At 42.6% G+C, this 23,962-nt stretch overlaps 1 protein-coding gene across 9 annotated transcripts in view; it reads right to left on the minus strand.

Moving 5' to 3' along the window:
- abi1a (abl-interactor 1a) overlaps positions 1-23,962 on the minus strand; it is a 50,171-nt gene that overhangs the window by 2,929 nt on the left and 23,280 nt on the right. The window contains exons 3-10 of one of the 9 annotated variants that reach the window (XM_005932099.3): positions 18,629-18,805; positions 14,140-14,154; positions 13,557-13,660; positions 12,952-13,104; positions 6,580-6,680; positions 5,126-5,248; positions 2,038-2,289; positions 574-660 (exon numbers count right to left, since the gene is read on the minus strand). In XM_005932099.3, the coding sequence (XP_005932161.1) occupies positions 574-660; positions 2,038-2,289; positions 5,126-5,248; positions 6,580-6,680; positions 12,952-13,104; positions 13,557-13,660; positions 14,140-14,154; positions 18,629-18,805 (1,012 nt within the window). The remainder of the gene's footprint in view (positions 1-573; positions 661-2,037; positions 2,290-5,125; positions 5,249-6,579; positions 6,681-12,951; positions 13,105-13,556; positions 13,661-14,139; positions 14,155-18,628; positions 18,806-23,962) is intronic. The other 8 variants (XM_005932102.3, XM_005932101.3, XM_005932103.3 and 5 more) reach the window with 8 other exon arrangements.

The following is a 23,962-nucleotide window of genomic DNA, read 5'->3' on the forward strand; positions in this document are numbered from 1 at the left end:
TGTGTGTGTGTGTGTGTGTGTGTTACTTCAAATTGAGCTCACTGGCACGTCTGTCTAATATTGGTGAGACCAAATCAGACCAAACAGTTACTACAGTTTCTGTGCAGACGTTTTGCAAACACAACATAGCTACCAGGGTTTGTTTAAGGAGTTTCAATACAGGCCACTATAAAATAAATAGTTTGTGGTATCAGCAAACTATCCAGAGCTATTCTAGTGAAGTTTACCATTAATATATTAGTTCCCTTTCAATAAATGAGCATATGGCAGGTTTTGGATCAGAGGGGACAGCAGAGAGTGGTGACCTTTGGCACGTTTTACCCTAAACATCATCAATGACTTTAGCGTAACTCTATAGTGCTACAAGTACTCTGTATTATACCTCTATAGTAGTGTAGATTTGTAGCTGCAGAAACAAAGAAACTAAACTATAAGTTGCCTAATAGAAGCTTACATAATGAGTGGAACCTAGTAAGAATCAGTTCAGTTTTGGAAGAGGACGTATTAAACAGGATGAACACACAGTGCATGCTCTGTGTTTGGGAGTGTGTGTGTCTTAGCCTTTTCACTTACTGCTCTCCTGCATCCTGGCCACAAAGCCAGTCAGAGGTATCTGTGGAGTCAGCTGGGGCATGGGGGGAGGAGGAGGAGCGATAGACACTGAAAGCCAGCAGAGAAAAGGGCAGGAAGGCCGACAGAGTGAGCATCAGAGAAGGAGAAAAAGACAAAGCCCATCAGTCACCAAGAAAGGCAGTTCAGGGTCCAACCCAACCCCCAAGCAAACAACAGTCAACACAGACACACTGCAAGAACTGGGAGCATGTACACATCTAACAAAAGCACAGTTAAGCACTATACTGGAAGACTGATCGTTTAAATAAATTAATTTTTTTTCTTCTATTTGACAGAGATCACAGATCAGACGCAAACATGAGCTGAAAAGTTCAGCAGCATCTGCGACTGTGATGAGATTCACATGGTATCAGGGGATCATTAGAGCAAGAGGATAAAAAGCAGATTATGTTTGGTTTCTGTCGATCAGACCGTTTCCTCTAAATCGAAAAAAAACGGGGGACTTCTAATAGCCACAAGGGGGCAGTATTTACTTTCGATGTCTCATCCTGAACTCATGTGAAGCAACTCCCTTCAGACCTGTTTTAGTAATGTTAACACTATAGATTCTCATGTTAGTTTTCCTCAGATCACATGATTCATTTTAGGTTAAATGCTGTGAATAAGTAATAGTCAAGAACCAGTGTTTCAGAAAATATCACTTTTAGGCTTCAGGCAATGACAAAGCTACCAGGAATCTGCAGATGTGCAAGAAAGACCACATGTGAGGTGTAAATTCTCTCTGAATGAAGTGTTTGGAACGGAACGGGCACATCTGCACATCTGGAGGTCATCTGGCTTGCACTGTGATCTGTATAAATGGGATCCATACAGCGTGAAAAGGCCACCTAACTATTCCTGCTATCTCAAGCTGCAAGTCTACCCTTTAAAAAGAGACTTAAAAATCAATGATGCCTGTGCTTTGCCTTTATTTTCTTGACCCCACCTAATAAATCTGTGCAAAGAGATCTCTTAGCAATATAGGCATAATTGAAGTGAGGTTAACAGCTGACCTAACTAAACTGCAGTACAATACACAGCCAGTAAACTTTGCCTAAGTTTTTACAAGATGCCAAAGACCGACTCTGCACTGCTAGCTAATATTGATTGCCTGCATTGCATCTGTGTACAAATCCAAGGATGAGGCATTCTGCATCAATACTAAAGACGCCCCACAGTTGGATAAAAAGCCTTAACCTGCACTTTCAGATTAAAAACAAACGTCAATAGTTCTGTGAAGAACTCGGCCTGACCTTCAGAAAGCACTGATTTACTTGCAAATATAAAATATAAAGATTTTGTGTGTGGCTACAAAGGTTAGTTCGCGTCGGGTGCATGATTTGGGAAGAATGTGAGGTTGTGTGTCCTTCAGTGACAGCTCTGGATCTAGAAAGCAGTTGGGAGCTGGAGACAAGAGGGCCTTACTTGAGTTCTGACCATAGCCAGGAGTGCCTCCATTAATATGAGGCTGCTGTTGCTGCTGCTGCTGTTGCTGCTGTTGTTGCTGCTGCTGCTGCAAGGAGAACTGCGAAGTGACCGACGGCGCCCGCCGGTAGGTGCCCGTGGCCGAAACCATAGAGACAGAGGAGTTGGAAGAGTTGTGCCGCGAAATCTGCCGCGAGATGGTTCCAAACTGGGACATTGGAGCGGGTCCCAGACCAGGTCCAGGGGCCACAGCTAGAAACCCCAAGGACGGGGAGGAAAGAGAGGAAAGCCAAGCACGGTAGCAAAGGAGGGAAGAAGGTTGGAAATGAGAGGGAAGGGGGAAACCAACCAAAACATGAATCATCAACACCGTGTGAGATAACATGAGCTTTTAAATTCTGATCAGAGCCCCCTGCCTATTAAAAAAAATGTTAAAGTTAGTCAACAAAAGTCAGAGGAAGCAGGTGATCTTGGGGAAGCAACAGAGATTGTAATTTGATTATAAAAGTAACAGACACTTCATGAAGAGTTTCGTCAACAAGTTATCTTAAATGTAGCTTTCTTAGACAAGCAGGAAAGGAAGGATCGATTGAGGAATAAGAACGCAGCAACAGAACAGATGGATCCTGCAGGTTTTTGCTGAAGCAACAATTAAAACAGGGACTTCAAACTCATTTTATATGCCACGCTTTGATGTGAAGTGAGCTGGACCAGTGAAACTGCATGTTAAATGTATGAAGCAAACAAAAGGTTCCCACAGTTCATTGGTCAGGGTGTCCTGTAAGTATAGATTTAGAATATGAAGCTTTCATTGATTCACTTTGGTGTAGTATAGATGGCAGTGGGTGTGTGGGGGATCTTTATCAACAGGAAAAACTGTTCAAAATCTTTGCCCTTCATTCACATTTTCTTAAGTTGTCAAGGATGCAGAATTTGAGTCTTTACAAAGCCGATTCAGGCCCGCGGGCCGTATGTTTGACACGGTTTAAAAGACTGCAGGTAGCATTTAGGATTACGTGCATCACTACACTGCCATCAAAGAATAACTGAAGCATCTCTGTGAACAACAGCTTTAAAAACAACAACAACAAAGAACTATTTGAAGATTGAAGCAATGTGTGCGGCTGTGGGCGACAAAAATAGAGAGGGCGAGGAGGGGTTTAAGTTTTTTTTCTGCCTTTCTTTCTTCTGCTCGAGCATTTCCTGCTCACATTTCTAGATAATATACATCCTCTCGGGAGAGATAGGAATGGGTGGGACCAGAGGAAGTAAAGATTCAGAGGAAAACAACCACAAATACGCTACAGTGTCACCAGCAGAATAATTATAAGTGGAAAATAAAGGGTCTTGTGATGTTCAGATGATAAAATGTGCACAATTCAAGTGATCATCTCGGCCACAAAGATTACCGGAGTCGATGAGCGAAGAACGGCTGCTGCTCAGGCTTAGACACTTACCGGTGGACACCGATGAAACAGCTGGATGCTTTAAGCTTTACAGAGCTCGGAATCTAAATCAATCCCAGCATCACGAATCTGTGATTCAGAGGCCGTGTAAATTAGAGCTACATCAGGCACTGCTGAGTATCTGAAGCACCCAAAAGGCTGGCTGAATGGTTTGGGGAGTCCATTACCCTGAAATCATTATGTGGCATTTGCTGTGGCTCAAACAGTCTCCATACTGAGTCACTGCTTTACTTTCTACCAGTGAAAATCATTAGCATCTCTGAATTCAGCTTACCCACTCCCTAAACCTGTTGCAAAGACGCATTGAGCACAGTGTTCAATAAAAGGCAACTAATTATATAAAAACATAACAGGGTTTCCAATAAATCAGGTTTAGAGGGACAAATTAGCTTTAAATGTATTAGATGTGATGTGCTGTTTGACCCCTCGGTCTAACAATGCAGGTGCAGCAATTGTAATTTTAAAAGTTGGGCCCAATAGGAACGTTTTACTTTTTAATACTACATCTGTCTAAACAGACCGCACCCTGCATCAGCAAGTTATCTTTAGCTTTGCCCGCTGATGGGTGAACATTTACAGTAACGACCGAGTTTGGGGATGTGTCAATCTTTTTTTGCAACTTTGCAAAAATAGTTTTTCTGTTTCATCGCAGACTATGATCACAGCTAATGCACACGCAAATAGAAAGTAGCAGCGATGCAGCGCAGAGACGGCTGACAATCAAATGGAGAGATTTAAAGATGCAAACTCATCTCAAATCGTAGCCACGCCTATTACCAATTAAAAGGGTTAATTATGAAACCAGAGTCTGGAATGTCCACAACCAGCTTACAGCTTTAAATGTGAATGATCTTGAGTTCAGGAAAGTGTTGCCTGATGCAGCTTTAACCACAATCATGTTTATGGAAATTTAAAAAAAAAATAAATCAAATGAGCCACATACTGTACCTGCAGTAGAAGTCTCAAAGTCACGTTTCTGTACATCTGTACAGATTTGAAATAAAAACTTATTTTATTATCCACAACAGCTTGAGATTAAAATGTAAAGGACCAATTTAAGAGAAATTACAGGCACTAATTAACTTTAGCCAGGCCCTAGGTGACATGAGACTTCTGTATTAACCGATTACACTTCAGTGAAGAAGAGCACCACCACCACCAAAACCACCACCGTGAAGGATTAAGTTAAATGTCACACTGTGCTTAACAGAAGCACGAAACTCTGTCCACACTGCAAGCAACGACAGAGCTGAACAACCCAGAAATCTTTGGCTGATGTGTTTAGTTCAGCGAGTTTCTTGGCTGGGGAAAGCTCGTCATGGCCAACGCTCGTCGAGAGCGCAATTCGATTTTTATCTTTCTCCCCCATTTCCTTAATAATGTTTCCTCATTTTGTGAATACCGCTTCAGCCTAAGTGGATGACAGAGAAATCTGTCAGAGATGATGCGGCTGTTTCTGTTGCTTTATTCTTGATTTTTGATAAGAGGACCCTTTGCTTGCAGTGTGCACAGACGGACATCGGCACCCACAGCACCCTTATTTTGTGCATCTCCAAGGTGATGATCCGCCATCCAGTCGGCAGAGGTCAAACAAGCGGCTCTGGAGCTTCGAGGAATCTCACCTATGGGAGGTGGCGGTGGTGGCGCTGGAGGGGCCATCCCGGCCATGGGAGGAGCAGGTGGAGGTAGAGGAGGAGGGGGTGGGGGAGGTGGAGGGGCTCCCGGGGGAGCAGGCATGGTTGGGACTGAAAGGAGGACTCACGTTAGTGACCATTTAGCGGTGAGGCAGGAGCAGAGCGTGTCCTCGCCGCCTCCTACACCTCGATTACATAACATCATATCAATTTACTTAAGAACCCTCCGGGCCCGGAGGAGCGCTCCGACTTCTCGCGCAGTTGGACACACTCCTTTGCGGTATGAATCGAGTGTTTCCATGGCGACCAGCTTGCACATCACAGAGAAAGAGAGAGAGAGGGAGTGCTGTGGAAAGTCCTGTGCTGCCGGCCTGATCCCGGCGCCGAGGTAAAACAGCTGCTACGTCAACCTACAATGCTCCAAACTTAAACGCAGCACCATCTCCGCCGTGATCACGGTACAGCGCGACACCACGTGTAGCAGCTCGTTGTGTTACGTGGGCTTTACTGTTTAACTGTAAAGTGTCAGGCCTCGCGCTGCTTGGCCTATTTACACAGTAGGATAGAGAATCAGCTGTGCTTAGAACACAATGGGGCTCCATAATCCCTGTCTGGTAAACATAGGCTTTGTGATGCACACTCTCTCTATCTGCCAATAGCGTCATACATTTACACTTTATCAAACTTCATCATATATTCAGATTTTACGCTTAAAAGCACTTATTTAAATTGTATTTTTTTAGCCATATATTGATTGAGAAATGTATGTGTTTAAAGTTTGATTCACAAAGAACACACCATTGACTGTACCTAAAAGATGGACAATCAGTAGCAACATTGATCTGTCCCAGATGTTTAAGAAGTCCAAGGTTGTCACCTTGCATACTGTTTTTTATTGTCTATTTCACTCTAAATAATGATAATGACTTTAAACAAATGAACACTGTTGCATTAGCTATTAGCTAAAGCTAATGTATAAGGACACATTCTCATTAGGAGATGTTTACTGAGGTCAAATATCAACTGAGCTGTAGGATCATCTTCTCATTGACTTCTGTGAAACTGGACTCATCTTTAAACAAGAGCAGTCGCCCTTTGGTGACCATTTCAGACCTGGAAGCTACATCTAGATTTGAATTAGTTGAAGTCTATGGTGTGCATCTTGCCAAACAGAGCAGTCCTGTAGTGTCATCATCTTGTTTTAACTGGGTGGAAAATACACCAAAACTCAAGTGACAACATTCCTGAGGGTGTACACAGATATCTTACTCATTAAAGCAAATATTTCTCCCTGCATTTCTAATCCAGGTAAAAAAAACAAATAAAAAAAAACACTTAAAAGTAAAAAACAACTGCCAATAAAAGCCTCACTGAAAATCAGCATAATCTGGACACCGACTGTTACCGTTTACTGTTTAAGTCACCACCACTGTCAAGCTCACCTGGTCCAGAGTTGGGGATGGAGGGTGTAGGCACGGCGATGGGAATGCCAATTCCGCTGCTGCCGCTGTTCTCCCTGCTGCCGCTGCCCCCGCTGCTTCCACTGAGGGAGGAGAGACAGAAGGAAAAAGAGGACATTGTTTTATTCAGGGCAACCTGCTTAGACTGCACAGCAGGTAACACTGCAGATATAGGGGACTCTGCTGCGTCGCTGCTTATGTCCCATTTAGAAGTAAAAGGCCAAAAACTCCACATTTTTAAGTAATACTCCAGGGTGACTTTGCTCTTCCACACTTATTCAGTCTATTGGCTTGTTAAGACTAAGCTGCAGGGTGACACACCCAAGTGAAAAAGACATGAGTCACCCTATTGAAGCATTTTTGGTCACAGTCTGTCAAAGAAACTGAACAAAAAAATAAATATTCCAGGATTTAAGAGGGTATTTAAGCATTCAGCATGCAAACCACCTTAAAATCTTGCTTTTGACACTCCAATTGCCCCCCAAACATAAATTTACAGTGATCATCATATAGTGTGGATGATAATCACCAACATTAAGCCTTGCTTTGAGAGTAATGGGGGGGAACAGTCACTTTGTTGTACATGATACGAGGCCTTGCCAAACACGTCTAAATGTTCCGCATGATTTATTTTTAGAGAACGAAATAAAAGGAACAAAGACGTGACTGTATAACCGGAACATCAGTCTGCACATCAGTTTAAGCAGGCCACACACATGCGCGCACGCTTACTGCAGCTTGCACACATTTATGAGAAGCAGGTTAGTCAGCAGGATTTAAAGATTATTGAAATTGGAATTTATCATACCAGCGCGCACGTATTTGTGAATGTTTTCCTACTACACACCCAGTATTATGTAGAATTTGTAGACTTACTGGTACAGGAATAAGTGTGACGCGTGAATTAACGCCTCACACCACTGCATTTATAGCCTGAACAAATCTGCAGTGTCTATCACTGGATGGCTCTTTGTGCGAGTTATTTGTTCGGCTAACTGGTGACTAAATTGACTGTAGATGTGGACGTGACAGTTGTCTCTCTGCGACGAACTGGTGACCTGTGGCTCCTGATTCTCACTCAACACTGCAGTTAAGAAAAAGGACATATGGAGTCATGTTAAAGAATGAGGTGAATATTCATTAGCTGTTTGTTTGTTTTTTAAATAACGAAAGCTACAGATGAACAACTTTTTCAACTTCCTGAAATTATAAATTATATATGCGTTTCAAATATTTTGTGGTGTTGGACTTAAATTTTAAGACATGTGTTCCCAGGACCCAAATCACAGGCAATTTTCATATTTTTTTTATGACAAATTATCTACCGTTCTCAAAAAAAAATATTCCACTCATAATAAATTCATGAAACCAGCACAGTGATGTGGATGCTGCACTGATCTGTTGCTGTAAAGCGAGAGCTAAGCAGAAAAGCGAAGCTGTCGATTTACTGGTCCATCTACCTTCCTGCCCTCACCTACGGTCATGCGCTCTGAGCAGTGACTGAAAGAATGAGGTCGCAGATACAAGTATTGGAAATTACTTTCCTTCAAAGGGTGCCTAGGCTCCCCTTGAGATACGGTGAGGAGCTCAGAGGGACTCTGAGTAGAGCTGCTGCTCCTCCACATTAAAAGGAGCCAGTTCAGGCATCTGACTTGATGCCTCCTGGACACCTCCCAGTAGGCGAGGTATTAGGCGCATGTCCTACTGGGAGAAGGCCCCAGGGAAGACCTAGGACTGGCTGGAAGAGGTGGCCGGTGTGAGAGAAGTCGCTGCTGTCGCTGCGACCCAGATAAGCGGTAGAAGATAAATGCATGGATCATCAAACATTTAAAAGGCGATTCTGTGGAAAAGCGACATTGTTTTTACAGACTTGCCTTAAAAGTCTGTCCATTCCATCCCACGTAGAGACAAAGCCTTTGTGGGTTGTGTCACAAAAGGTATTCGTCGTAACAATTAGCTACGTCAAATATGTGGCGCTACCTGCTCCGCTCTCCTGTCACCCCGTGTGAATAAAGGAGCAACTGAAAGGAGCTTTGCTCAGACATAATGTTTTTACTGGATTTCAGCAGCTTTGCCCAGCACTTGGATGTAGGTCATGTGTATGTAATATGTACGTCAGCTCTGCATTTTCAGCCTGTACATGACCCCACAGCTCGTAGATCAATGGCCAGGACAAATAATTCCCTCCTCCCGCTCTTTCCCCATCTCTCAGGCTGGCCTTGATCCTCATTTCTGCTACAACCCCTCATCCCACCTCTTCTTTTTTTCCCCTGCCGCTTTCATCCTTGTTTTTCAACTGATCCTCCCCTCACCCTTAACCATCCCTTGACCTCTTTCTCTGATCTCTTCATCGCCTGTAAAGTGATTCCCCATTCATCTACCAGAACCCCTCTCTCCCTCATCTCCTCTGATTCCTTCCACCCCCTCTGAACCCCTGCTCACTCCCACCTCCCCTTATCCCCCTTTCCCTTCACCCCTCCTCCCCTCCCCTCTGCCCTCTCCTCCTCTCTGATCTGTGTCAGTCAAGCCCTGGGGCTCTCCGGGCACAAACAGCGGGAGTTACTCCTCTAAAGGACGACGGTGGCAGTAGGAGCTAACTGTCTGCGACTATAGAGGCTAAACAATATTGTGCCCTCTTTTAAAGTCAACACCCTTCCTCCTCATCTCTGCGATTTAGATTTATCCCTTCTAATCTCTCTATAACTTACCATTCCTTTGCCAACCCATTTATCTCTTCCCCTGCTTTAGCTTTCTTTAGTCGTCTTTGTTTCAAAATGGTGTCAAATAAAACCAATGAGCTCTTTCTCCGCTGCTCCGCCTCCTTCTTTCAGTCTGTACTTATAACAGGGAACTGTTGATAAATTAACTGTGAGGCGTACGAAAGTTCCAGCTCACTTGCTCACAACTGACAAAAATCTCTAGAGCCAATATGGAAAAACAGCTTTCTCCATGAAAATGAACAAAAAAATAAAAGCATTCTGTAGCGTACACGAGTATCATCTCCTGGAAGGAGGCATTCACCTTTTAAAGCCATCTGTGACACTGATATTTAAAGGTAGTCGTCTGGTATTTATCCATACTCACTGTAAATAGGCAGGTTTGACGTTTCATTTGAAGTGGGAAGTCGGGAATCCCAAACTCCTAACTGGAATTTCAAGCCAGTGTTGAGCCAAAAAGTAATCTCTTTGGTTATATTGATGAAGACTGCAGTTAACAGGATTTGCAAAGATGTATAAAATAAGGAAATTACCTGTTCTGCCAGGACCTTATGACTCTGAAATCTTGCTTTCATCAATTGCGTCTTATTTGCAAGGCCAGACATTATGTCCCGCACAAGGACGTCTGTACTTATTGCAACTCCCTTTACGCTGGTCTTAACTCTACTCTTCTCCATACACTGCAAATTGTTCTGAATGAGGCGGCTGGTTTTCTTACTGGTACTGGGCGGCGTGTTTCTATCACCCCTGTCCTCGCTGACCTGCACTGGCTCCCCGTTAAGTATCGTATTCAATTCAAAATCATGCTGCTCACCTTTAGAATTATTAACAATATAGTGCCAAGTTACCTCACTGAACTACTTAGTGCTCTAGCAGGGGTGTATAATCTAAGATCATCTTCCCAGTTTCAATCTTTCAAATCGTGGTTAAAAACCCATTTATTTAACGTCGCCTTTTATACCAGTTAATGCTCGTTTGTTAGTTAGTTTAATGTTTGTTGCTACTTTCGTTCTCTTTTTAACTACTTTTAATTATTTTAAATTTTTATTGACTCTCTTGTCTTTTACACATATTGTTCTATTACGCTTTTATATGCATTTCTTTTGTCTCTGTGTTTTTAGTGCCATCAACCTGCTAGCATGTTTGGTACTTTGCCATGGCCATCATCTTTCTCTACTACTTACGTTTGACCCTCTCGTATGTTAAGCACTTTGGTATTCCACTGGTTATAAATGTGCTATATAAATAAAGTTTGTTGTTGTTGTTGCATTACATCCAATCCTGTCCTTTTGGTCAATTAAAAATATCTTTCTAATGTATACTTGATTGATCCCCCTCTCCGCATTTAACCCATTCACTCAGTGAAGCAGCAGGCAGCCACCAATCTAGCATTCGGGGAGCAGTGTGTAGGGACGGTACCTTGCTCAGGGGTACCTCAGGGTCGCTGTTCAGTGGATTCAAACCGCCGACCTTCCGATCATGGGGCCACCACTGTACCTACTGAGCTATCCCTGCCCAATTTCAGACCTGTGATGTCATATTTGCTGCTATTTCTGCTTCCCCAGCTCAGCCAGATCTGGATATGATATAGGATATATCCTATAAATATGGGATATAAAGAATAAATACGGATATGTAAAGACACTTTTCCAAAAGCTGATTGCAGTGTCTCTCTGATGGAAAGGTTTTTTTTCCTGGTTCAAAAAGGCTTGACATCATTTTTGACAGATATGTTTGACAGCTTAACAGTTTAAATACCAGCAATTATTTTTTGGCACAACACCGGAACGGTCGGACTTCCCACTTGTAAAGTTGCAGAAGCAACACCAAACCTGACCTGATGCGGTAGTGAGTTTAAACAGCAATAAATGTATAAAGCCTTTAATCTGTGCTTCCACAGTTGTGCATTTGTGACTCATTTTATGCATCTGTGTATGGAACCATAATCTAACCATAAGAACAGCTGATTTCCTTCACATGGCACAAAATGTTTTGTATGATTTGCACAGCAAACATTTTTTGGGGTGTACTTTTAGGGTACCATGTAACAGAAAGATAGCAAACCATCCATTTGCACTTTTGAATTGCTTTATAATGACATAAAGAATATGGGTATAGCAGTTAAAGAAGAAGTTGATAGTTCTGCAGGAACTATGTTTAACATTTGTGTTTTGGTACATGCTGCGTCCACAAAGCCAAACACCATCTTTAACATACAGACTCTGCCCAGATATCCAAACCTGTAATGCTAGATTGGAGCAAATTTTTACTCCAAGCATTCTGCGGTGACTAAAATTAGCACGGCTCCTAAAATAAAACGTTCCCTGCACGCAAGAGTGTAATCGCTCCTATACAAAGAAATTAGATAATAGCAGGGAACGTGTAGCAGCACACGGGAGCCTATATTGAATTCAGACCTCAGCTGAAGATGACAGAGACTGTTGAGCTGAACAAGCACAGCTTACTTCCAGGCAGTGTAATCAAATAGCGATGCCACAGCAATATTAGCTGCAGCAGGGAGTTTGGGACTCTGAGGACAGCATTCGGTTTGTTAAGGGGACATCAGAGCAGATCGGCAACGGTGACGCCAAAGAACCTAAAACTGTGCACATTCAAATACGTTTTAACAGATGAGGCAGAACAGCTGTAGGAAAGAAGCAACAAGCATGAAACTAAAAGGGAAGTTGGACAAAGAGGGTTTAAAAATAAATAAAATTTGCTCATAAATACGTAATATTTACGAGCATCACAGCCAGCATTACAGGCTTTTTAGCTAATGAGGAGACTTCACTCACTCGTAACTCAAATTTGATGAAAGCTCCTGGAGATTTCTGGGGAACAATCCTTGAGAGTAATGTTCAAGGGGTTCCACGCTGTGGCGGACTTTTTTTCTTTTTTTTAACAGCACTTTATTTCAAAGGCTTTTACAGATATTAATATCAGAGTGATTCAGAAGCCCTCCAATCCTTGTCAGACAAATGCTGGATTTAGTGTAGTGGAGAGGAAGAGGTGTGAAAGTGCTCTAAGCCGCTGAACTGAATGAAGAGATTAGAACTAGCCGACATAGAGGGGACCGGTGTTTTTGGATAGATGCTTTACACACATTACTCAAACCCTAGGTTTATATTCAGTGAGCAGTTTTAGTGGTGTAGCTGGAAAATTTTTGGAGAAAAAAAAAAAGTGTTACGTGCCTGTTGCCTGATTAGCATTGCAGATTTTAAACTGCACTCTGCATGAAAGTATTTTTCTGTGACTCTCTTATCCTCTTCTAGCATCAATATTTGGTCAGTTTTTGGTCATGTATTCGGATCGTATTCCTCTCACGTGCTACTACCACACTTCTTATAACTGCTTCAGCCTCTTTAAGTCCGTATTGGAATTTTATATGTGGTTAATTGTACTACAAGTCCTTAAATAGTTTGTCCTGAGTTTTTCTTCAGTGTCGAAGTGTAGTTGTTTATTTGTGTGTTACTTAGTTGGTATTAGTAGGTCTCTGCATCACTGCACAGTTTATGGAAACGGCTTGCTGTCCTAACTTGTTATAATATAATATTCTGGTTACAGTAATATATACAGAAAAGCAACAGAAGCTCCTGCATAGCTGCATGCACTGATTTTTCCCTCTTTCCTCATCTACCTGTGCGTGCGTTGCCTCTGGCTGAGCGACGCCGTGCGCCCGGGGCTCTGCTGCTGTCCGTGCTGGCTGCCTAGTCGGGCGGGGCTGGTCATGTAGTCATTGGGAACCGTGGGCGGCTTCACTGGCTCCAGGGTCTTGTAGGGCGTGTTGCGTCTGGAGTGGCCCAAAAATGAAAAGCGATAAACAAATTATGATAAAATCAAAGAAAAGAATGATCATCACTGAGCGTAAAGCCTACTATCTGAACGTTATGGGTGTGTCCACTAAAGTGTTGTAAATCCTATCAGTTTACCCAGCTGGATGAGGCGCGCTAAACATCGCTGTTTATCCCTGGAATTAATATCTGATCAGCGTCTGTGTTTGTGCATCGGGGCAGGACGCACTACAACAACCCTGCATGTTTCTTTTTCTGGATCCTGCCACTTATCAGCTTCTTTTCCAGCAAAAGTGACCACTGATCCATCAAGTTCCCTCCTCAGCAAATGTGCCCTGTGTTTTTAGCTCTTGGACTTATAAAGCAAAAAATAAAGACAAGTGACGTGCTTAAATTATTCATAATTAAAGGACTGGGTTTCCTTTTCTGGTGACTCTGATGGAAATCTTACCCAAGCGTGCCACGCCCAGACATCGGCGGACTGGGCGGCTTTTGCGTCGGCGGATTGGTCCTCGATAGTGTTCCTCCTCTGATCGACTGATTGTTTCCATGTTGCTGTGGTTGGAAAGAAACCCCAGAAGAAGCTTGTTTTATGCACACATTCCTCCAGTCACAGTGGGTGAATATTACTAATGTGATCACAATCTACTCTTACAGGCTGCCCAGATGACACAGCGTAATATTTGAGGGGAGATGTAATCCCTCCCCCAGGGTGTGCAGTTTACACTCTGATGGAATTTTGGAGCAACAGCAGTTATCTGGGAAACCCGTAAGCATTAAACAAACTACGTGACATTAAGGGACGAGTACACAACATGAAAGTAAATAACAACACATACATGGTTGGTAAACAGACAAGGGAGTGTGACAAAGACTACGCTCATCTGTGGGAGGACTACAGGTCAGTTAATGTGAAGTAACATGGGAGATGATGACAGTAATCACACGAGGACGAGTCTGCCGTGGAAGGGAGTTGAACAAATCTATCAATAATACATCGGAGCAAAATGGGTCATGTGACAAAGCAGACTTACCTTGGCTTTTAGCCACTTAGTGTGGGCGAAGGAAAAAAGAAGAAAAAAAAAACACAGGAGAAAGAGACAGAAAGAGGGCATGTCAAAACAGCCACATGTAAATGGATCAGTCCAAGTTAAGTGAGCAGCAGAAAAATGATTCCTTGTATTTACACTGTTAACTCGTAGCAAGACCTCAGAAGGTCAGTAGTAAAAATCATGCCATTTATAGAAAAACACTGTTTCCTGACTTGTGCCCTTTACTCCAGCACCACACCCAGAGCAAGAGCCAGACAGCAAAGATTTTTCAGGGATCGAATGGCAAAAGAAACTGAAGAATTTATTTTTGTGCATCGACAAAATGACATAAGAAAAGGTTGCAGAGAACCACTCCAACCTTTGGTAACCTTTTATGCATTTTCTATGATGTGAACTGCATAATTTCAGATCATCGCTTCACTGGCACCCCTAGAAAATGAATTCAAAACTCATACTTGTGTAGCTTTCTGTCTGAAAACAGAGCCAGCATAGCAGCGGGGTTGATCTGCAGTTTGACAACTACAGAGTCAAGTGGCTCATCTATAATGCAGCTTCCCCAGTGGCCTTTGCAGAAAGCACTGTAGCGTCACAGGACCACAACAGAAAGAACGGATGAAATCAAGAGTAAATTCATAGCACAGGTCAACAGGAGCCGACCTTTGCACGCTTAAAAACAGGAAACTGCTTCAGTGCAGCTGCGAAAGGCTAACTTCATGTTCAGATTTCACTCTCCTCGGGTTATCACAGCTAGAAGAGATTCAATTTACAATCTAGGTCATGCTGGAAATGCCAAGGCCCACTACTGCCTCGCCTTATCTTCCTGGCAAATGCTGCATCTCTGTTCTGCTGTACAAAATAAATAAATAAATAAATAAATAAATAAAACAGACGGGCAGTGTGGAAATGCTTTACTGACATCAAAGGTGAATTATGGACTGACAGGTTCAGGGTGAAAAAAAAGAAACTACAGCTCTGCAGTGTGTCAAAGGTGCATGAAGGCAACAGACACTGCCGGAGGTCCGGTTAATATATCTTACATCTTATTAAACCTGTGTTAACTGCCGCTTCCCTTTAAAAGCGTTGAACATATTTAATGTGGTGCAGCCCTTCTTGTGAAGCAGCCGCTGCCACTGGAGTTTAATGTGACTGAGCAGCTGGAAAATGCTCATTTAAGGTTTTTAAGGCAAAACTTAGCAACTGTAACCAGTTAAAGTTGCAGCGCTCTCGCCTGCCTTTGTGTGAAATCTGAACATGCCTGCAGCTGCTAAGGGTAAAGGTCTTGTATCAGTAGCCTGTCGGGTGTTATCACATCTGCCAGAACTGAAGAATTAACCATTGCTGCCCTAACTAGTAGTCACCAAGGGAGCAATCTGCGGTGCTTAAGAAATAAATAAATAATTAATCTAAAGATGATCCGCCAATAATTGCAGTTCGCCTTCTTCAGGCTTGCTCCAAAAAACACATGATAGGTTTGAGTTGCAGAGGCAGCTGAATGGGTCTGACAGGCCTCACCTCAACTAATTCACGTCTTTGAACAAGAGCTCTCTACCATGTTTGTGCCGTTGTTGCATTTCATTGAATTTATCTGACCAATGTTAAGGCTCGAAGTGTTGGTGGAGGCCAAAACTACCGTGTAATGTCCATGTTTTATACAGTCTCTGGTTGGAACGCAACACCACTTAACTGTTGGTTCTAACGGGGCCATTATGAACCATCAGTTTAATGATATATCAGTGATAAATCATTAAACTGGCGGTACAAACAAATACGATCGTACAGCCGTGCCTGGCTACACCACAAATGTCATATGTATGCTAGACTGATTCTTTCATATAGCGTAAATATGTTTACAGACAATGTGTAAGATTAGAATTGTGCTCACTTTTTTCATACACTCACAGCAGTGGATTAGTCAGATTTTTACTCAACTAGGAAACGAGTTACCAGAAACATCCCTGATACAGAGGAACAACAGCAGCCGCCGTCTTTGTCATGAAGAACTTGAACCATCCCCTTTAGTAATCTTGTAAACTCTTAACTGACACAGGACAGAATATCAAAGGACTGAAATCTGACTTCAAACAGCCGACGTGCCTGGTGCATTCCTGAAAGCCTCGCTGACTAGATTAAGCATCATCTGACTGGAAGAATAAATCTCATCTTTCGTATTAAAGCTAAAAAGCATCATGTTGCTGTCAGAAAGCCTGCAGGAGCATCCTGATCTGTCAGTTGTGAGACTGCAGTGATTACTGCTGTGTTCGGTTTGTTTATACCACATGAATTTCATCTTCCTTCTTTTTTTTTTTCCACCTCCCTTCTATAGAAAACCTTTTCTTCAATAATGTATGTTAGCAAATCAAATTTTATTTTCCTCTCCGCAGGTGTCTAACACCAACTTTTTGTAAGGTCGTAAAGCCAACTCAACATTTAGGCCAAAGCTAACCCTCAGGCAGACACAGCAAGTCTGAAAGCAAACTGGAGCCGATATTCACGATCTGAACTCATATTAAGGTATCGATTCTGGTCAGTAAATAAAACGCGGCTACAGACGTTCAGACTTTTGACAGCTGCCATTGCAGCATGCGCTATGAATTAATGTGGAGTATTGATGTTGCGTATCGATCGCTCTCTGGCTCTCGACATGCATAGATGAGAGGAGGTGAGTGATGTAGGGCTGCCGGATGTGCGGGTGTGCGCTCCCCACATTCACAGGCTAAACGCGGCATAGACAAAGACGTTTAAGGCAGAAAATCCACAGAGATTAGGCTCAGAGTACTACGTGATAATCTTAAAATAGACTCAAACGGCTTTAAAGCAGCCGACGAGGCCTAATTTTGAGCGTCTCTTTTAGAGTAAAGAGTAGGTACAGAACTGGGGATGATTAAAATGGACCTTATTGGACGGTTACGCCTGGTGATCCTGGTTTTAATTAGATATGAACATTACTAGATGGAAACAGTGGACACAACAACCTCACCTCAAAGTTTGCAAGTATTACTTTTTTTCCCCTCTTTAAGCAATGTAGGGAAAGATGTTTGATAAGCACAAAAAATAAAACAAAGACTTCTTGCAAAAAAAAAGATAGTTGGAATAATTAAGAAATAGCATCATCACAGTTTGTCCAGCTTACAATACTTTCAGGGCCGTCTGTACCACATGTAGCAGAGTAGCATAGCAGTGAAGCCATAAGACTGCAACGTTTTTCTTCATTGTGGCTAACCACTGTAAATGTGACACATCAATCCACTGCTGTGAAAAAAAAGAAAGACTTAAGAGGCTGGACTGTCAGTCTGTTGAAATCTGTTATTTCTGGCTCTATCGCTCAGCCACACCTCTGGAGTTTGTGATTGTGTGATATTTTCTGTGGTAGTTTCGGTCTGGACCCAAAACTAAAAATCTGTATCGCCACTCCAAATCTACTATCACTATCTCTTTTTGTAAACTGTATCTGCCAATTATTTCATTTTCTCTGAATCTTACTCACAGGAAGAAAGACTCCTGCTTTTATTATTCCTGAAACTGTAAATAGCCTCACATTTACGGCTCAATAGTCATAATTATTGGTGAAAGTCTAGAAAGTCTAGGGTGAAACACACCCTAACAAAATGTTTCACATCCCATTAACCGTGACAGAGGGCTTCAATGCAACTCCCCACACAGAAGATTGAGAGTGGCACAATGGCTTTTATCTGGTCTTATCAATGCCTGTAACACTATGGGACACTAATGGCGGGGTCTTTAATCCAATCTGTCTGACAGCTGAGATTGATTGGCTGACTGATGGCGCAGAGGACGCTCATGAGGGAGAATGGAGATCTCCAAAAAATAAATAAATAGAAAAACTGCCTGCAGCTGTCAGGAAATGATGTCACCGAGCGACCCCTAGAGCGAGCCCTAATGGCTGGGAGCTGCGGGTGAGTCTCTGTTTTGAAGAGTTTATCACATCAAAAAGCTTCTTTGCTACCTTTCACACTGAAGTTAGATAAACTACAAATCGAACCATAACATCGTCGCCATAATGAGATTATGAGAGCGGCTAAAGTGCCTTTAAAAAAAAGAAAAGAAAAAAAAAAAAGTGCCAGAAATGTGTCTCTGATCACAACAATCCAAGAACAGAGCTGTTTTCTGAAAGCTACATGATGTAATTGCTTTTTTTTTTTTTTTAGTTTATCTCCATCTCCACCCTCCCGAACCAGTTCCCACTAGCACACACTGCAACATATTCCTGCAGGGTCAGAGAGGGGTGTTTTCTGAAGATGAAAGAGAAAGCACAAGAGACGCCGTTTGAGCGAGAAAAACAGACAAAGTGGGAGAGGAGACAGAGGGAGATAGGAGTACCTCTGGCGAGAAAGCAAAGAGGGGGAAGGGAGAGGAAAAAGATGGGAAAACTAATGGACTGAGCAGAGGGAAATATTATATGCGAGCAGAAAATTAGTGCCACATACACACAAAACAAGAAAAATCTGCTCACCTTAACGCCGTGGCCGACATCATCCAGTAGAGTGTAGTCAATTGGCTTCCTGATGTACCTGACTGGCCGCTCCATATTGGCCGGCGCTATGATCTTATGAGTCCTTGCTGTGTTCTTGTTAGTGGTCAGGATCCCGATCTCTCGTCTGGCCACCTTCTCTTTATGGATGTCCACCGTCTGTAAATGAGAGAAGTGAAGATGTGTGTCACACAGAAAACTTAACAAGGCTTAATTAAATCATGAGGCTGTGCTTTTCATCAGTGGGGCCTTAATCTAAATCTAACACGGCAATTCAGCATATTAGCGAGGTAAAAGCACACAGACACTAAGCAAAGTGTCTGTGTGCAAGAGCTGTTGGAGCGATCGCGCAAATCTCTCAAAAGAAGAATAAACTGAAATTTACTATATATTTAAATCTGTTTTCACAATTTTCACTTTTTCAGAGAAGCGTGTCCCTCCAATATGCTTTGCAAGGGTCAAATGCTTCATTTATGCCTCTGGTGGCTGCTTTTCTCCTGAAACTGACCCATTGTTTCATTTATCGGTCACACTGCTATACAGCGGTTTCCAAATGACATGTCAAATTTGGATTTCTTAATACACTTGATCATGTATTACTAAATTTGGGCAGATGACTATCGCTTGTGCACACGAGACAAGCACCAACTTCCAGAGACTTCCAGAACTAGACTTTCAGAGAGTCAGAAATGACATTGTCAGGAGTTCAGATCTGTTTTTTCTCTCTTCTATGGAAAATGACAACACAGAGGTGCCAGTAGCAGCTGGTGGCACCTGTGGTTGCAGAAAAAGGCTTCTGGTCCTTTAGACGTCTACTGGAAAACAGCCCTGAGTGATGATCTTTGTAAACACTTTCTTAATGAGTTTATGGGCCCGCTCACTTATTTCTGGTCATATTCTATTCTTTCCAAGCATCATAAATAAGGAATATCAAGGGTATGTTACCGTAGATGCCAACGAACCCAAGATTTATGCAGATTTGTTGAAGACTGAGTTTCTGTACTGATGATGTATCAGTGCAGACTCACAGATTATACAGAGGGAGATGATGCAACAGCTTGGAAAGATGAGACCACATCATTATAGCTATACACCAGCGCTTTATTCATTTTATTATTCCTCAGACACTCAGAACTTTATTTAGGTTTAAAATTAGAGGCTGAAACAGGGCTAAGTCGCCTTTTACTGTGTTTGTGATCACTGATAATGCAGTGATCTAACAAATAACAAGGTTTGCTTAACAGCTCATCCATAAAAGCATTTGTTCCAGTTTTTGCGAGTCCAGTTCTAGTGTTTTACTTGATTGTTACTTAGCACTATGTAGAAGGTAGCTGTGTCTAACAATGGTGCTTCAAACAGGGCTTCACAAACCTTAATATAATCTGTGCTTGTCTATGACACATTTGTGTATTTTTTGGTGTTTGTTTTGTGGCCTTTAATGTTTATCCACACGGCTATAACCTCACAAGTACTCACTACACAACCAAACATTGAACGCCTCCCATCAAGCCAAAAGGAGCCCAGGAGCAGCTGCTGCTGTTGCAATGGGAGATGAAAGGCCGCAATGTCTGCAGAGGCCAGACCAGGAAAACGGTGGTCTCTCGTGGAGGGGAAGGAGTCAGAAACCAGCGCCAACAGAGGATTCCTTTCATGCCAAAGTGATCCGAGGCTGGACTGAGCTTTGTCTCTTTATTCTGCACTGCTCCACTGTATGTACAGACTTAGCCCTCAAGTATCATTCATCCCAGAGTTGAGGGAATTAGTAACACTCAGGATGGCTTATATGTAGCTCAGCACAGCACAATCACGCCAACAACATCTCTCTTTTTCCCCTCTCTCTGGGTAACATCAAATCTAATTTTAAACTATGACACTAATGAGATATTCGCCTGAGAACTGGCAACAAACTCGAATATCTATTAAGACTGACGCATAGCAGGTTCCTGCAGGACATGCAGGGGTATTAAAAAAGCGGATTGTTCAAAATTGCAGAAAAAAAAAGGAGCAATCAATATTTTATAAGAGCCAAAGATATTCTTGCATAATTGCTCCCTAAGAGACTTCCCATGCAAAGAAGGAGCGTCCGTTCTGTTCCAGTGCCCTGTTGTGTCTATTTGAATTAAGAGATATGACAGAGTGCTGATTACAGTCATCTTTTTTAACCTGAGACAAGCTGCCAGGATACAAGAGGCTCTTGACATAAAAACGAACTGTAGTGACAATATCTTCCCTGTGCTGCGAACAAACCAATGCACAATTTAGTGGATAAGAGCCCCATTATGATGGGATTTGAGCCAATAGCTTTGACTCCACATGCAGCTCAGAGATAACTCCCAAATTGTCGTATATCATGATCATCTGAAAGCAACTGGGCCAAAATCGAATCAGCCCATTTGGCTTCCATTTGCAGGGGATGTGATGGAGCTCAGTGATCGGCTGAGATGGAACAAGGCAGAAAGAGGGGAGAAGGAGGACGAGGGATGGGCTCAGTCAATCTAGACCTGGTTTTACTTCGAAAACAGCTTTGCTCACATTTCACCACTGATTCTAAAGAAAACTGAAGTCATAGGCGTTGCACACTGTCATAAGTTTCTATGAGGAAGTAGACAAAACATGAAAAGTTCACTTGAAACTGGAAAGAGAACAGTTGTTGAAATGCTGCAGCTAAACTGGGAAAGCATCTGTTCTTGGCTGTACATACTCCCCATATCAGAGAACAGCGTTCGGACAAACTTCATCGCAGCTGGCAGGGGCAGGAGGTTAGAAGCAGCGTAACAGTTCATCTCCATCCTGTACAAGCCCTGCTGCATCAGTGAGGAGCCCTGATGTAACACAAGTGTTGACAGAAGGGTAAATCTGAACCCACCTTGTTTAGCAAACTTCCACACAGCGAGCAGGAGCACCCCGTGGATATCACATTGCTAATCCACTGTCCAAAGAACATTAAATGGATCTGACAAAAAGGTCTAAGTATGACAGTGCATTCTGGCTTCACCCCAGCAGGGAACCCAAATCTGAGCAACTGCGACTTAACAGCCCATCTCTTCCCTCGACTGAGCGGGGAAACGCTTTCCCTGACTTTTCAACTGGCACTAAAAAGGTGTTTACTCGATCCCAATGGTCCATCTGCTGGGTGGAAAACGTCTTGCCAAACTGAAAGGTGCATGATTCACATGTGCTCTCAACCACTGCCACTCATATGTCTCAGGCCTACGGCTGTTTTCCCAAAACACTGAGCAGTTGGTGTTTGGCTTCTCCATCATCTAAGGGCTTTTAGGACTTTAAAGTGCCCCCCACTTCGTTGTCTGCTTTTATTGAACTGCTCTTTTCATTTGTCACCTTGAAGTCCTCTTTTTTTGGCATCCTTTTATTTTTTTCCCCCTCTCTTTTTTAACCCTGTAGTTCTTCCCACACCCAGAGGAGTCACCCATCTATGACTAGTGCAGGGATTTAGGTCATAAATTGGAGCTACTGCCAACATCATCAGCGTCATCCACATTCAGTCAAGAATGCGTTATACTTGGAGACTTTTTCCCCATTTTGGAATATGAGGGAGTCGGTGCGGTGCTTGCCACAATGAGAAATTCTTGTTGTGTTGTTAGTAGCAACCAGTGGCTAAATATTTAGGATTTATTTATTTTGAAGCCAGATTGTTACCGTTTTGGTAGAGGCTGTGCCTGGTTTTCATTGCTAAGCAGCATCCCCACTGTTGGTCAATGGTAACTTTATTGTCCCTAATGGGAAATTGATTTGCAATATGTCCATACAGAAATATGGACATAATGTTGCCAAGTGCTTCGTCAAAAGAAAATATTTGGGTTCATCAACATTACTTTGCTAATGTTCGCATTATGCAGTGTACTCAACTTTCACTGTAGGTTGCATAAAAAAAAAACCCCAAAAAACAAACAAAACAAAAAAACAAAAACATATACAACACAACGTCAACAAAAGCCAAAAAAACTTTGCAAACAACTTATTGTAACTGTCAGTGTAGCCCACCCAATAACAACAGATCGCTTTGGATCAATGTCCCTCCCAGCCTGCTCACCAGTGATTGATGCCAGTTGATAGGTGAAATTGGTCGCAAAGAGGTATATGGCTAGCTGTGACCTTTGAGATGTATCGACTGCAGTGTTAAGGCACAATTTTTACTTAGAAAGGCCAAGGGTTTCCATTTCCAGTTTACATCGCACATTTACAGCTTCATGACCATTTGGTGAGCAGTTGGTAAGTGTTTGCAGACAAGTCAGTCCTTCCATGCAAACTATGGACGCCCATGGCAATCTGCTAGTAACCAAAGCAATTGCACAGAGGTTTTTGATGTAGTACAATCTTTATGTCCAATTTCACTTAGCAACTGGTCAACAACTGACACAAAAATTATAAGTCTACTAATAAAACCCGAGGCCCCATAATTTAAGCACCCACTGTAGAGGAGGACTCCTCTAATTTAAAAACAATACCCAACTTTGAGAACACATCGCTTTCTGGTCTTCAAATCTAAGTCGACCCCCACTTTCAATGAATGCTTATTGCCTCTTTCAGGCCAGTGCAGCCCACTGCTCAGATAAGGGGGAAGGCTGGACTACTTGGGAAAGGAGGTCATACATTGCCAGAATGTATCCACACGAGATCAGCAGAAGGGGCATAAATCTCTGAGTGAAGTGGGAACGGCCAAGCAGAGGTCTAGGGTTGGAATTTCAAAATCTTGAACAAACGTAACTTGACAACTTCCCACCAGACAAGCACACAGTGTTTTGGCGAGCGACTTGAGCAGCGACTTAAAAGAAAAGAACTAAAAACGAGTACACTTTATCTGGAATTGAGACAGTTGCTTTCCCTTCGACACGTACTGGAAAGAGAAGAAAACAGCCTTTTCAGCACTTTGGCAGACTGGCCGCAGGATGATATCCTCGGTAAAACGCCAACTATGCATAAACGCACGGACAAACAAAAAGCTTCCCAGCGTGTACTGTAGGCGTAGTAAGGATGAGCTGGGCACTTACACTCAGCATGGGGAAAAACCTACAGCTAGACAAACACACCCTACATACCGATGTTTCTGTGTGTGGCTTGCCAGACCAGACAAATGTGTCAATAGTTAATAACAGACTTCAGCTACAGATAATTATAAGATCTGAATAAAATGGTTCAGCAAACTGATGAGAGAAGAGAATATCTATGTTCTTAAGTCCATGAGAGCTATTTTTACCACCATAAATCAGGACTACATGATGATGATGTCCAGACATTGGAGGTCCTTGTTGTACTGTGCGATTACGCCGTTCACTCAAACATCTGAACCTCAATTTC

This window comes from Haplochromis burtoni, unplaced genomic scaffold (assembly GCF_018398535.1).
Source record: "Haplochromis burtoni strain Fernald_Lab_line unplaced genomic scaffold, NCSU_Asbu1 Contig_155, whole genome shotgun sequence".
Taxonomy (NCBI): Eukaryota; Metazoa; Chordata; class Actinopteri; order Cichliformes; family Cichlidae; genus Haplochromis; species Haplochromis burtoni.